This window comes from Siniperca chuatsi, linkage group LG21 (assembly GCF_020085105.1).
Source record: "Siniperca chuatsi isolate FFG_IHB_CAS linkage group LG21, ASM2008510v1, whole genome shotgun sequence".
Taxonomy (NCBI): Eukaryota; Metazoa; Chordata; class Actinopteri; order Centrarchiformes; family Sinipercidae; genus Siniperca; species Siniperca chuatsi.
In genome coordinates this window covers 21,821,286-21,837,047 of record NC_058062.1, presented here as the reverse complement: position 1 = coordinate 21,837,047, position 15,762 = coordinate 21,821,286, and the positions used below count along the sequence as shown (strand labels likewise).

At 42.5% G+C, this 15,762-nt stretch overlaps 2 protein-coding genes across 12 annotated transcripts in view; both read left to right on the top strand.

The window, feature by feature from the left end:
* hoxb3a (homeobox B3a) overlaps positions 1-15,762 on the top strand; it is a 100,059-nt gene that overhangs the window by 38,460 nt on the left and 45,837 nt on the right. For all 11 annotated transcript variants that reach the window (XM_044182154.1, XM_044182160.1, XM_044182161.1 and 8 more), the window contains one exon: positions 9,100-9,492. The gene's annotated coding sequence lies outside the window, so the exon portion shown is untranslated. The remainder of the gene's footprint in view (positions 1-9,099; positions 9,493-15,762) is intronic.
* On the top strand, positions 656-9,169 carry hoxb4a (homeobox B4a). The gene is given in 4 exon segments (XM_044182205.1): positions 656-3,528; positions 5,257-5,529; positions 5,532-5,563; positions 5,565-9,169. Coding segments are annotated over 4 exon segments (870 nt in total). The 5' UTR covers positions 656-3,074; the 3' UTR covers positions 5,676-9,169.

The window sequence follows — 15,762 nt, the reverse complement described above, 5'->3', positions numbered from 1 at the left end:
GATAGATAGATAGATAGATAGATAGATAGATAGGAAAGAAAAAAGGACAATTATAGAGTGCAGGCCCTAGACTGCAATTAATTTACCATATTGAAGAGACATTTATTCATTGGTCCATCCATTCTTCAGTCAGATCATTCAGAACAATTTTTGATAGGACAGTGTTTCCTGTGCCAAGCGATTTGTCTTTTCTTTCATTAAATTGTGTTCATGCTGTTAGAACGGTCCACGGTTGGAGCTGCCAATTTTTTTTTTTTTTTTTTTGTTTTGTTTTTTCTTAGGTAACTACAACTGTACTACTAATTAAATTGTGTGTTACGTGGATGGAAAGCTTTAGGGATATTTCGATTTTGAATAAAACATTGGTTTTAGGTTGGCCAAGAAAATATTCAAATAGATAAAAAGGAGATACATAAAGCTTTGTCATTGACAGAGGCCTGATCTCCCCTTCACAGTAGAATTGTACTTGTCCTTATACAGGATAAAAAATTATGTTATTTCATATCATAAATAATATTTCACAATTCCTGGAGTATAATTTTACTATATGCATTTTACTCTCAATGTAACATCTTATAATACTGATAAGCAATTAATAATTCAATGCACATTCCATTAAAATAAAGAGAATAGGCCTTTATTTTTTCCAGTCAAGATTTATTTGGCTGTTTCTCATTTAAACCTGCACATGGAACCATAATTTAAACGGACCTGCAATGCAGACTCGAGCACACCTGTCGTCCCTTCTCTGCTCCACATTTCCATCACTTTCTAAAAGAAAAACAAAAACGGCAGATATGTTACATGAAGTGTTACAGCATTATAACTTAATTTCCCAGATCCCCACCAGCAGTGAGGAGGTCACGGGTCAGAGACAGTACAGATGGATGAAAATATTCAAGTGTGGCTACGATAGGGAGTTTATGAAAGCAATAAAGGTATTTCCACGGTGTGACCTTGTGCCTCCAGAGAGCCGCTGTCTTCTATATCTACCCTGTAGATCCGGATTTGTGTAAAAATCATTAAAAGAATCACAAATTCGCTTCTAGGGGAGTATATAGTTGATTTATACACGACGGCAGCGATGGATCCAACACAGGGAGGAGAGGCCTTTGGCTGCTGTCATTGGATTGTAACGCCTTTGTTCATTATGGATCGCTGCTTTAGATTTTAATTTGTAAAAGTGGAACTGTGAAGGTTTAAAAAGATGTCTCTTCCATGAATTAGTATTTCCTTTTAGCATAGACATAAGCCAATGTAGCGTATTTATTTAAGGACTTTATTGGTGGTTATGTGATGTTTATTTTGAAGCACCTGTGTGGATCAAGCACCGTGTTGTGGGTCTATTATGCTCCAAAGTGATGAAAACTCAGTCCAAGTCTTGTATTTTTTTTTCCGATCATCAAACCGCCTCATAGTTTTATAGTTTTAAAGGCCAACTCCAGGTTGAATCGGTTTTTATTTATTATTTGTCTTGTTGAAAAATGATGCGGTTGGATTCACTGTTAATCTAGAAAGGCGTATTGGGGGGTTGTGTGTGTGTGTGTGTGTATGGGGGGTCGATTTCGAGACGGTCAATTTCTCGAAACAAAGGACTTGGATATCTCCATCATCTGGCCTGTGTCTCTCTCTGTGTGTGCGCGCACCTTTGATAACAGAGTGCACAGCAGCCTCCTTAAAACATCAGTTGTTTTTTTGTTTACCTGACACAGGGTTTTGGTCTTGTTTCGATGCTGTTGAACGCACACAGAAATTGCAGCAAGCAGATTTTACTGGAATTAAAGGAGTTTGCTGTAAAACTTGTTAGGTGAGAATCTGGGAAAATAGTATTATTAATATTATTTATAATGCAGACCGTCGTCTAGTTTCTGTGCGTCTTCTCTCGTCTCTGTAAAGGTGTAAGTCCTTGTTATATGGTGTATTGTGTCTGTTTTATAGCAGTTTGAAAGTACAGTGAGACTGCGTTACATGGTAGTCTGTTCAGTAATGCACAGCTCAAGGGCAAATGAAGCCGCACAATCTGAATGAGGGCATATGGACTTGTTATGCCAGTGATGCTTTTCAATCGGAAAAGTGGAGGGAAATAAATCCTGTTTTTTCATGCAAGGCAAAAGACGACCCTGGCTGTGGCTGAATTACCATGCAAGGGGAGTTAAATGTAGAATTGGCGCCTGTTGAAGCAACGCGGGTTTTTAAAAAAGAGGGAAATGGTGCTGGATTCTCGTACCGAATGCAAAGGTCTGCAGTGATTTAGGAGGCCGTGTAACCTGAATTAGTTGATGAATTTTCTATCGATCCTAAACAAGCCAGATTTATCTCTGACAAGGTGCTGCAGCAGCCGGCCAGGCCACTCTCCCACTCCCCATTATTAGCGATTTAGAAATAACAGGAAAAAAAGAAAAAAGCTTTGGCAAGCAAGTCCCTACACACACCCAAATATATACACAGAGGGTGGTGCAAGCAGGCGCCACTTTAAATCCCCCCAAGCGCTTTCTTTCTGCTGCTTCTTTTTTTCTGTTTTCTTTATTTTTTTCTATTTGAAGTTCCAGCCAGACGCAGGGGGAAAGGGTTCGTTTGCAATAAGGGAGGACTTGTCATCTGTACTGTACTCTGTTGCTCGAGTGAATTCATGCGTGCGCGTTCCTCAGTGGCTTCAGCTGGAGCGAGATGTATTTTCAGCGTGTCAGAAGTGCTTTGTTGTTGTTGTGATTCTCTGCCTGCTTAGGAAGGCATGCACGCCGACATGTGGTGGGGAGATATATAGATAGACATAAGGAGAGAGACGGTGAGGCAGAGGGGAAAGTATTGTAAGACTGTGAATGCCCACAAAATGAGGCCATCTGATGATGCGCGTGCGGGGGCCGTGTATACGCTTAATCCCATTTCCTTATCCGGGGTCCGTCTGGAGGCGCGCCATTGGCCGGCTGCCGTCACGTGGCTTCTTAACTTTGTTCACTTGACAGAAAAGTAGGAGGGTTCAACGGAACAGGAATAACCGAAGAGTAAAGGGATGAGAATATATTTTAGTTATATATTTTCCAAGTGGGTGCAATTCCACAAAAACACTGAAATTAATGGCCATGAGCTCCTATTTGATCAACTCCAACTATGTGGATCCGAAGTTCCCACCATGCGAGGAATACTCACAGAGCGACTATCTGCCCAGCCACTCTCCGGACTATTACAGCTCCCAGAGGCAGGAGTCTGCTGCCTTTCAGCCGGACTCTCTCTACCACCATCAACACCACCAGAACCACCACCAGCAGCGAGCCGAGCCGCCATACACGCCGTGCCAGCGTGCAGTTCAGCCCGCCTCGGTGGTGATGTCCCCTCGGGGTCACGTCCTCCCCCCGGCCGGGCTGCAGACCACCCCCGTCCCGGAGCAGAGCCACCGCTGCGACTCGGTGACACCCAGCCCGCCTCCGTCTTGCGGCCAAAAGCCCCACAGCCAAAGCACTTCGTCCCCCGCGAGCACTCCTAAGGACCCCGTAGTCTACCCTTGGATGAAGAAAGTCCATGTAAACATCGGTAAGTGCTGCATGCAAACTTCTTTCTCTCTCTCCCCCTTTCTCTCTTGCTACGCCTTTGTGCCTGCAGTTGAAACCCATGCAGTCAGCTAGGTGACCACCGTCAAAATCTACGGCTTCCCCTCCCTGTTTTCTGTTACAAGTAGAAGAGTAGCCCTTGGGTGAAGATTTACGAGCGTCTGTTTGCTCGGCCAATATAATTACACCCTCCATAAATTTTTATTACACCTCTTCGCTGAGGTGCCTTTTGAAGTCCGATCTCATGCTCGTCTTCTCTAATTCCTCGCCTTATGACAACTCAGACCGAGCCCATAAGTTAGCTTTTATGCTTTGGTAATTTGATTTTAAGTGGTCGGGTTGTATAAACGGTGTACTTTACTCTGTCGAGCCTTCCTTCCCCACTCGTTGTTCCAGGGGAGGGAACGTTTTATGGCAGCTGAAATATTCATGTTTATGGAGCCGGCCGTAAAACACTAATGTAAAACCGAATAGCTCCAGTCTATTATGGCTTCTCTTCAGTGTTATAATAGACTTGCTGCGTTTTGCGTATTGGGATAACCGTAGCGCATGCTCGCGCTGCAACAAAATGCCACTTTTATAAAGTCACCGTAATGCATTCACCCCACCGGATAGTTTACTCGGTAAGAAAACTCTTTCTTGCATGTTTCCCTTTGCAGAGTAATTCTAGCTGTCTTGTCTTAGGAGACATCGGACTCGGCTGCAGCATGTTTGGTTGCTGTTGTACGGCTGTATTTTTGGGGATTTGTTGAATCATTACCCACTCGGGCCATTCAGTGCCGTCGTGTAGCTGCTGCACCACCTTTATTCTCAACCAGTTTATACAAGACAGACAATGCCACCATTCTTGCTCTCCGTCCATGGCTTCTGTGCATAAGATCAGTGAAAGAAAAGGTAACTGTTCAATTGGCTCGTCGCTGCTCTTACTGTTTTTATGTATTTATTTTTTTCCGACAGTCCTAGTCGTCGTGCGCAAACGTGTCAGAATAGCAGTTTTCCAACCTTTAAATGCGACCATGGCCCCGATTTGCTCTCAGATCACAACCTTTACACACCAGCGTCAGGCTGACAGTGCTGGGAAGATTCACACCACGGCATGGCCTAAATGACACCTGACAACATGTGTTCCCTGAAAATGCAGAGTCTAAGCAACAAAGTGTCGTGTAAAATAAACGAGTCCAGCTGTAACAGCTGCATTTGAGATGGCAGAAAGGAAGATTTGTCGTAGACTCAGATTGCAATCATTAAAGGGTCTGCCAAGGTTACAGCCATTTTGTATTCTACCACAACCGTGTTGGGCATGGTTTTATTTATCTTCGTTGCATGATCATAATGTACTGACATTTGTTCTCTCCCTATGGCTTGATGTGCTGTTTTCAGTTTTGGAAATTACCACTAGACTACTGTGTTGCGCCCTCATTAATTAGGACACCCTGCTAGATATAAAACAATTACTCTATGTATTTTTAGTGTAAGCCAATATTGTACTCCCTACCTATGTTTCTAAAAAGGTGTTGCAGTGTTGTAAATCTGAAAGCAGTCGGTTGGCATTCTGTTTTATAGTGCAGCTTCTGAATCTGCTACATTATTATTACGCTATATTTTGGAGGTAATTGTATTGTGGTTGTTTGTTTGTTTTGTTTTTTTGTTTGTTTGTTTTTTTGAGTGGTTAATATTGTGATTATCATTTATTTAAATTGTTCTCCCACAGTGAGTTCAAACTACACAGGGGGTGAGCCGAAGCGCTCGCGGACGGCCTACACGCGCCAGCAGGTCCTGGAGCTCGAGAAGGAGTTCCACTACAACCGGTACCTGACGCGCAGGCGCAGGGTGGAGATCGCGCATACGCTGTGCCTGTCAGAGCGGCAGATCAAGATCTGGTTCCAGAACCGGAGGATGAAATGGAAGAAGGACCACAAGTTGCCCAACACCAAGGTCCGCTCCGGGACAAACAACAATAACACAAACTCCCAGGCTCTAACCGGCTCCCAGAACCGCACCGGACCCCTATAGCCCGATTCTTTGGCTCTTTGTCTGATGTTTGCCCTCCCTTTCCCTGATTCCCAGACTGAACGCCGAAGCGGCAGCCACGTTTGTAACCGCCGAAGCCTGCACTTCGGACCGGAATAACGCCTTTGCTCTGGAGGGAGGGAGAGATGTCATTGCTGCCTGTTCGGCCCTGATATGTGCCGATGTTTCACACTATAATATGACGTTATGGCATGGGAGGGGGTGGAGGGAGAGATTTCCCATTCATAAAAAATGAAATGAACAAAAGAAGGCGAAGAAGGAGACTTAAAGAACTGATCCCCCAATTCTCTCTCTGCCTCTCTCGCTCTCTGCTTTTTATATTTCTGTCTTTTTATATTCGTCTCTCTCTTCCTCTATGACAGAGCATAAGACGTAGGCTGAGGATAATGTGCCCGCGTGCGTGTGGTTTCTTTCCTTCTTTTTTTCTATCCGAGACTTTTTTGGTGAAGATGGATCCTCGTTTTCATCTTTAATCATGCCAAACTCGGGCCCCATTTGTCATGTTTACTCTGCGGGTACAAAGCAAAGGGGTGAACCGCGGCTCTGCCCATTACCCCTCGCCCCCACCCCCCTGCACCGCTCCCCAAACCACTACCGTTCAACCCTCCACCCACTCACTCACGCACATGTAATTAATGGAACTCACGTTTCGTCAAGAGAAGTATTCTTACACCCCGCCACACACACACATACAAAAACCACGCATGGCCGTACCCCCCGTCCGCCCTTATAGTATGCAAAATCAAATATAACCTCCGGTATGATCCAAAATGACGCCAGGCAGTTTTCTGTCTTGCTGTTATCATTATAACTGTTGGTATTTCTGTTTTGTTAAATGACAAAATATAGCTTTTTAAATTTTAATTATCATTATTTTGAATTCAGTGTTGATTGTAAAATTATACGTTATGCTGTTATTGCTGAGAATGACAAGGAGCGTGGTCGGTTGATTGTTCATTTTGTGATGTTGTATACAGGGAAACAGACTGACAGGGTGATTAAAGTGAAATAAAGTTAAATTAAGGCATTTTCCACTACGTGCCAAACGGGGTTTATATAGCTGCCTAAACAAAGGACACTAATAGGCCTATCCAAACCAAAATCCTGGTACAAATAGCTCAAGAACACATTATGAACGCAGCACTATACAATGTACTACCTATTACCTCAGTTGTACTTATATATATAATTTTATTTTTTGTCGTCATATTTTCTCTTGCTCGTTTAATGAAGTGACAGCTTTTCGAGCTTTTATATTTTTAAAATGGTGTGACGAGTTATTATAATAATTATTGTTACCTGCAATACAAAAAGCGCTATTCATTTCTTGTATGTGGACATTTTTAAAATGTAATTTAATTCTAAGCAATTGTTGTGGCCAGGGACACTCAGAAAAATAAGGAGCCTTTTGTTGCTTGTCTGAATGATGTTCATTTATTTTTCTATGTTTTCCTATTTGTCTCTTCTTTCTCCGCACATTAAATGCCCACACACTTCCTTTTTCGTATTTGTTTATCCCCCTTTTCTCTGTTCTGTCACCTTGTGCCACTTCTTAGATATTTTATTCTGCAAATGTTCTTTAATTGATGTTATTTTATTTACATTCCAAAGATCCGTTTCTATCGTTATTGGTGATGATGATAATAACAATGATGGTATTGTTTAACACGTGTTACCTCCTCCGATATGTAATTTGCTCCTTTTTCCTATGTCTCCCCAGTGTCTACCTTCCTATTATTTGTAAATAGTTCATAGAAATTTAAATAAATGGCTAAAAAAGTTTCGTTTTCTATCTTCTTCTCTTTCATTTCCTCTCTCAAAATTATGATTTGTCCAGTTTCTTCTCATCGAGGTTTAACGGTGTAGGATGTATTTAAATCATACATTCACGCTCCCACATGCACACACAGTAAATAATTTTATTTAATTCCAGTGTTGGTATTGCCTACAAACGCACAGCGACCTGTCTTGAGAAATCAGCAGCCTGCGATGATTAATCTGTCCCTGCCGTGAGTGATCTTGGTACATTACGTCCTGTAATCTCGTTTTAAATCACAAACCGTCCCTTCGTTTCACTCTCGTTCTCCCGTTAATTTAACGGCTGCTCAGACGCACTGGCCCAACACAGAGTTTGGGACACCCCCTCCCTCCGTCTCCTGGTTCTGAGGAAAAAAAACATTAAATAGTTTCTCGGTTCGTGGTCTTTTAATGCTTTAATGAGTGTCATTTTTGCAGAACTGTTTTTTTTTTAATATCGGTGTTTTCTGGACCGGTGCTGTGCGCGCATGTGTGTTTTATTTTTTTATGTATTACAAAAAGGGAGCGGGCCGGCGCCATAGCTCAAACCCTGACAACCAAATAGATAATCAACAAGACGAATGGCTTCTTTTGTAAGGCGCGGCTCCCGTATTAATTTTCATTTTCTTTTCTTAGAGCAGGTATCGAAAAATATAGAGCAAGAGGGGGGAGAACGAGAAAATAGCATTCCTCTCGATGAACTTTAAACAAAAAAAAAATGTGCCCCTTAAATTGGTCCGTGCGTATTCCTCGGCCCAGAGAAGATTCCTTGTTACTTGTTGGTTGATTTCTCCCTGGGCTTCTTGCCACAGAAACTCCCTCTGCCCATTTATCTGTTTTCTTCCTGTTTATGAAAGGCTCCCCCAGAGCTAAAACCGCCCTCCTATCAAACTGTACAGCTAAGTGTGCTCAAACACACACGCGCGCGCACACGCTGCGCTAAAATGGTAAAGCTTTACATATGGTGACTCAGGAATAGGCTTGTAAACCTGCATTTTCAAACATTTTATGTTCATTACTGTAAAAATCATTTTTTGTTTTACTATTAACCACTCTGCCCCAAAGTGACTACAACGCGTTTTCACTCGTTTCGTTTTTTGAGAATGTGCATTAATTTCCAATTGCTGAAAACAAGCCATATATATAGGCTATACTTTCCTCTTATATGGTGAACGCTATAATGTTTAATACCCCCTCCTCCACACACAAACACAAACCCTCAGGCGGTCCACCTCTCCTCACATAAGACAATATTTGTGTCTTATAATGCTTTCGCTACACACCAATTGTCCTATATTGCAGCATCTAAAGAGACACCCCCTCCACAATATTCACACACATATGTTCCTCCACAATAACCCCTAAAGCCCCTGAGCACTTGCAGTCCGAGTTGAAATAAATTTGCGTGTGAGGTGACACCGCGCACAATAAAATCCACCAAGGAATCCTTATTCTTTTTTACCCCCCTTTATCAGCCGGGGCCTTCTGCTGCTTCGGTGAATGGGAGCAGATTTTTGTGAGGATATTCACCCCCACCCTTTACCCACCCGCACCCCACGAAAAAGTTCACCGCCATTATTTTCTGGACAGGACAGAGGGGACGGCACCTCAAGAAAAATGCGAGAATTATACAAGAAAAATCATTAATCACTTGCTCTTCTTTAAACACTTCTCCTTCTTCTTCTGCTTCTTCTTTTTCTTCTTCTTCTCTATTGTCATCCGGCAGCCACACACAAGACCCCTTCTGCCAGGAGAGAGAGAGAAAGGGGAAGGAACAGAGACAGACAGAGGAGAAGTAAAAGAAGACGTCTTGGAAGACACTTGGAAGACACCCCCTCCTCCCTCCCTCACAAGCAAATACACACCCTCCTCACACACACACACACACACACACACACACACACACACACACACACACACACACACACACACGTCCCCTTCCCAACCATCAGTAAGCTATCTTTTACACCCCACAAGTATCCTACCATAAGCAAAAACTTTTTTCTTCCTCACTGGAAAGAAGAAAGTCCTTCCAAAGAAACTCCAACAAACCAGCGAGAGAGCCCTCATGGCGCCGAAGAAGATGGCCCAGAGGTCGCTGAAAGTGGTGGCATCTAAGGTAAGAGGCCTGGGAACTAATTTTGTCTCCTTTTCTGTCTTTGCCTCTCTTGCTCCTCTGTGTCTGATGGCTCGGTGGCGTTTTTATGGTTTTATTGCCCCATGCGCATTTGGCGAGGTCAGGCGAAGAGGGCATTTATGGCCGTGGAGGCTTTGATTTTAACACAGGGACTTTTGGAGCTGCGTATTTGTGTTGGAAGGTGTGTGTGTGTGTGTGTTTGCATGCAGCGTATACAGCTACAGATGAGGGGCTTGTGTTGTGCTGTTTTCTGTTATCGCCTGAGTTTTTGCAACTGTTTCCGTCCCCTTTTGCTGCGGTGGTGTCACTTGTGTGTCTGTCAGTCATGGGGCCTGCCGTTTCTTGATCATCTGTTGTTGTGCATAAAATGTGCTATTGTGCGTCTTTTACGCACGTTATTTGGGTGGGTAGTTCTGATGAAAGAGTTCATTTCATGTGATTTTTCAGATTCAGCCGACGGTGTATTTTTAATTTATATGGCTTATATGATGCAGTTTGACTAAGAGTTCACCGCAGTCGCCTGTGCAGGCTCCTATTACTTCAGGGAATTTCAGAAATGCTCTAGCTAATGTATATGAGAATGGGCCACGTGAATAATTCCTGGTTCGTCCGGAGCTTATTATGCATTGTGTCTTGGCTGTGTTTCTGCCGTTATAAAGTGTTGCTGTGGTTTAAGCCTATAACTTTTAATGAGATAGTGTTGCATGCGCGTGTGTGTGCATGTATGTGTTTTGCCGGCCAGGTGCGAAGAGGGTATGGAGACTCCAGTAGGAATATGAATAATACGGCGCTCAATTGGAGAGAGGGATGCAGGGGGAGGAGGGAGGGTGAAAAAGAAAAATTAAAAGAACTGGGGGGAGTGCTGGTTAATGGATACTCTCGCGGTTGCGCTCCAAAACAATTTACCTCGAAAACAAACGATCTACGAGGCTTTCCAAATGAACTGCGAACGATCGCCGCCGTGCGCGCTCAGGCCTCCGATATCTGCTGAGCCGAGCAGTAGCGGCCTCAGGAAGCGCACTCACTCCTGTTTGACCCCTTCAGAAATCAATCTGCCCGGGATTAAAAATAAAAGTGCAGCGGTTCTGGTGGAGGGGCTCCGGCCTCTCATGGGGATGCAGGTCATGGCGTGATGCGATGCGTGGAGAAGTAAGAGAAACAAATGAGAGAAAATTAAGCGGCGGATATCGAAGGAAAGGCAGAGAGAGAGGGAGAGGTGGAGGAGGAAAAAAAATCGATGATCATGCAGAGGCAGCGGAATGGCCAAGCTGCGGCCACAGAGGGTTCAACCACGGGGCACGTTTTTCTGACCGATGAGGGCCACTGGCTCTGAAGCCAGATGCTGACCCGTGGTTACCCCTGCACACACCACTCCTAACCCCACCACTCCTGGTCCCCCTTGACCTCGCAAGGCTGCTGGACCCTCCGCTCCCTGGGACATTTCCAGACCTCCGGAGCCCCCGGGCCACTTAGTCATAACAGGACGAGTTCAGGGCACTGTAACCCACGGGTACGGCGACGATATCTCCGCTCCCACACCCAGGCAGACAGTTAGACAGACAGGCAAGTAAGCTGCAGGGGTCAGCTATAGGCCAGTGCTGACTGTCATGGCTGTGTTGCTGAGACTGGCTGAAATGAAAAAAATTGATTCACAAACATAAGACACTTTTGGAATATGTTTTCACTGCTTAACATAATAATATTAATACCATTTGACCTATTATTTGCCCCTAATACAAGGATACTGTTATGTAAATTATGCCTCAAAGCAGCTGTCTCATGTCATTTAAGAGCAGATCTTGTTAAATTTGGTGTTCTGTCTCAATCTAAAGCATTGAACACTAACACAAGGTGTTGTGAGACATTCTAACTGTATGATTTGGTATGAAAGGGTCAGCCAGGCCTAGGCTGAAATGTGCAGAGAATGTGCAGCCTGATGCTGGACAGTATTTAGACAGGCTGGGACCTCAGTGTAAACAGAGTCTGCCCCTCCTGATTGCCTTGTTGAAAAGCTGCTGAGCAGCCTTTTTAACTTCCAGACTTGTTCCAGCCATGTTTGCACGTTGTATTCAGGAGGAGAATGCTATACTTGAATGTGTTTAGTAAAATTCAGGGCATGGCACTCATTTTGACAAGCTGATTCATAGTAAACAATAAATAAAATAAAATAGAATGCTGGTAGTTTTACTCTAAAAGTGATTTTGTGCAATTCAGTGAGTTGCAGCTCTTCCTTCTGTCTTACAGATGAACTCTTTCGGCAACTTAAACAAAAGTGTAGAGGAACTCAGAGAGCACAGAGTCAAGCTTTCTCAAGATGCTAGATGGGCAACTTTAGTATGTAATAATAATTGTAAAATGTCAAATATAGGGACCGTAGATTAAGAAGATGGTCAGGTAAACAAAAAGTCACAGGTCTGATCCCAGAATATCCACAAGTCCCACTGAAGAGACCTTAAAGCAACATTGAACCACATCCTGCTTTCACCAGTTGAGAGCAGCACTTCAGCATCTGAAAATTAGATAAATATTTCACAACTGAAGTTTTAGATGCCACCATCAGACCACATACTGCACGTGATATGAAAATATCTGTTTGCATGAGTTTGAATGACTTATGGGTGATTGTTAAAATAATACAAATCCCCCTTAAGCCCCACCGATTATTCAGTCTGGTATCTTTGGATGCTGACTGAAATTAAAACAAAATTGTATGGCTCTGTACAGAGCTTCACAGCACAACAAGTGAGTGAAAGCATAGACCCATTGTTGTAAAGGTGCAAGAGATTGCATAGGTAATACTGTAATAATTAAATGTTGCATGCCTTATGAGACCTTTGTGAAATCTAAAATCTAAAATGAAGGAGCATATATATACGCTGTATGGGAAACAAACAGCATTTTCCCTATATGGCATTGTCCCTTTGATTAATCAGTACTTCCCAACACACACACACACACACACACACACACACACACACACACACACACACACACACACACACACACACACACACACACACACACAGCACCCTTCCCAGCTGCAGGTCAGATTACTAGGCTGGAAAATGACCGCCAGCCCAATGCTGATAAATGTTTGATCTAGTCTCTGAGTTCTTAATAAGTTTGACGTGGCTGTGTTTTTTGCCCTTGTATTTTTTTATGCTTTGTGTGTTTTTTGGTCCTTGGTTACATATTACATGAAATGCTTTCAGCAAAGTATTGAACTGAAACAGATATAAGAGAGCAGCTTCTTTCAGCAGGCTAAAGAGGAAGATAACATGAGATGTATGAGGACCAACATGCACAATAGCATGATGGTGACATAATAACAACAACATACAACAACTTTATACAACCTGTTTAGTTGTAAAGCTAATAATGTGGCATTCATAAATTTATGGTGTGAAGTTATGGATAGTGGATGAACATACAAAGCCTTTGGCGGAGACTGAAAAACATCCTATTTTGTCATTTAGGTATGCATTTCACATTTCTGTTAATTGCAGAAACAAACTCATGTCTGTAATGCTTCCTAACAGGTTGCAATGTGTCATTAAAATGATAAAAAGGTGGTGCAGGTTTCAAAGCAGAACAAAAATAAGAAAACTATGTGGCATAAAATGCATTCAATATATTTGACTTTATACACAATGCATTTAGGTGAGAAATATTGCAATCAGGTGACATGATAAATACTGTATATACACAGGGAAATGAAAACTTAACACTATCAGTATTAATGCTATCTACCGCTCATTGATTTATACAGAAATGCTGTGGAGTAGTTTGTAAAGTTTCTCAGCATAAACCTTGAATGGAGTAAATTTAACTTCTGCCCTGAGTGGATCAACAGCTTCATTAAAAACGCACAAATTAAACATCCTGCTGCTCTGCTGATGCATAAATGCCTGCTGATCTCTTATAAAGTGAAACTAGATTTAGTTATTTACAGATTAGTTTTTGTGATTTCAAGTTTCTGTCCCCGGTATGTTAATATGAGTTGGGGGGTTTTCTGCAGCTGTATCACTTGTCCTGGTGCTTTTCTCCAACAACTATTTGTGGGTTTAGCAAATAACTGTGAAGTAAAAGTATGAAACAACAAGAGCTCTGACAGATGTGAGCCAGCTCTCACTCTGACCCGTAGTTTACAGAGAAGCTGCTTTCTGCTTTACAGTCTGCTGTCATTGAGATGTTTGAAGGGCTTGGACCATTTGATGGAGCAGATTTTTCAACAGCAGCTTTGCACAGGAAGCTGCAGGCTTTTAGGGTTCACAACACAGAGACATTCACACATGCAGGAGGGTGGGTGTACACATGCACTGTGACATGCATTGTTCAGGTCAGAGGCACCAAATATGGCTCCACTGTGTGTGTTTGTGAGCATGCACGTGTTCACAAGTTTCAATGATCATCACAGGCTGACACACACACACACACACACACACACACACAACCAAAAAACAACATAACCAATTTGTAATTTTATATGCCAGGATAAAACACAGACACCGGACACCAAGACCTCTCTCTCTCTCTCTCTCTCTCTCTCTGTCTCTCTCTCTCTCTCTCTCTCTCTCTCTCTCTCTCTCTCTCTCTCTCTCTCTCTCTCTCTCTCTCTCTCTGTCTGTGTCTCTCTCTCTCTGGGAGTTTGCTAATTGCCAGACAAATCGCCCGCGCGTTTTTAGTTTTTTTTTTTCCTTGCTTGCGCAGCCGCTTTTTGCCCGATAAATTTATTATTCTGGAGAGCGCGAGGAGCCAAGGAGGTCACGGTGCAGGCGCGCGGGCTTCAGTAGGAGGTCGTCACGAGAGATATATGGCTGCCAGGCTTTTACTACTGCACCGGCTGTGTGTGTGTGTGTGTGTGTGTATGTGTGTGTGTGTGTGTGAGCGTGCGAGCCATTTAAAAGTAGACGTGTATTAAGTATTAAAAAGACAGCGCCAAATGATGGTTGCCAAGTTGCAACACGCGCATGAACAAATTATTTTTATAGGCCAGGCTGTTGTAGTAGCCTATAATGCTGTGGCAATGTGACTGTGTTTTGGAGTGTACAGTTAGTCGACAGGTATTTTTTTAATAATTAACTAATTACTAACTAGAATGAGTATGATCAAATCAGTAACCTCAAGCAATAATTAATTTGAAAAACCGAAACTGTAAATCTCTTGGTATCCCGTTATTCTTTGTCAGAACTGCTTATACTAGCAATAGGTAGGAAGGAAGCATACCCTTCTAGTGGACTGTTTGCCTCCCCTCTTTCTGGAAAAAGACGCCACAGCATCTGAGCCAAAACGACTGTCTAACTGTTGTAACAGCAGGTTTTACTTGTTTATTGAAACAAACACAACCTTTTATAATTATGTTTTGTTTCTTATTGTTTTACATCAAATCTGCAGACGGGTCACAGCGTGACAACCCAAATGCTTTGTATATTAAAGAATTCTAAGGTCCCATCACTGATTAAATAATAAATATAAAAGCATGCCATATATGCCTTTTTTTTTATTGTAAAGTAGCCCTGTTGTCTAGCAGCTTTAGGATCGTTGACGCTGCATTTAGTGAATGGGGACAAGCAGACCTATAGTGTGATGATCCTACCTTTGTGTGTTACAGCAGCGCTCATATCCGTTAGATGTAATTGATAAATAGGCTTCTGTGGTCTGTATGACTAATGGCGGAGCATTAGCCCCCCCTTACCTTTTACTTATCAATACTCTAATGACAAAGACGCGCTAACTGCTGTTATGTCATAGAGCCTATAATAAGATCCTGTGGACAGCAAATCTGACACACACACAGATTAGAATACAGTTTATTATAAGTGTCGCAGAAATTCGTTTTCAGAAATTAGAGGAACAAGAAAAACAAGAAATTAGCAGCAAAAATGAAAAAAAAAAAACACTTCCACTTACGACGAAACAATTAATTTGGACCCTGATTTTGCTTTTTATTCCCCCGTGAGCATTTCGATTGATAATAAGCCTAAAAAATTAATTAAAAACTTTCAAACAAGGAGCAAAAGGAAGTGCAAAATTCACTACAGGTAGTATGCATTAGTGCTACTTATCAGTTATGCCCATCTTGTCATATATTCATCGTTCTTTTATGTATAATAGATATCTCTGTACACTTTAAATGTGGTTGCAAATTTTTATTTTAGCAAAATGTTTATTTTAGCATGTGCCCGCTAGTGCTTTACAGCCAGCATTGGACCACATGCCAATTAGTTTGTCACCAGTAATCTAGAGGTGAAT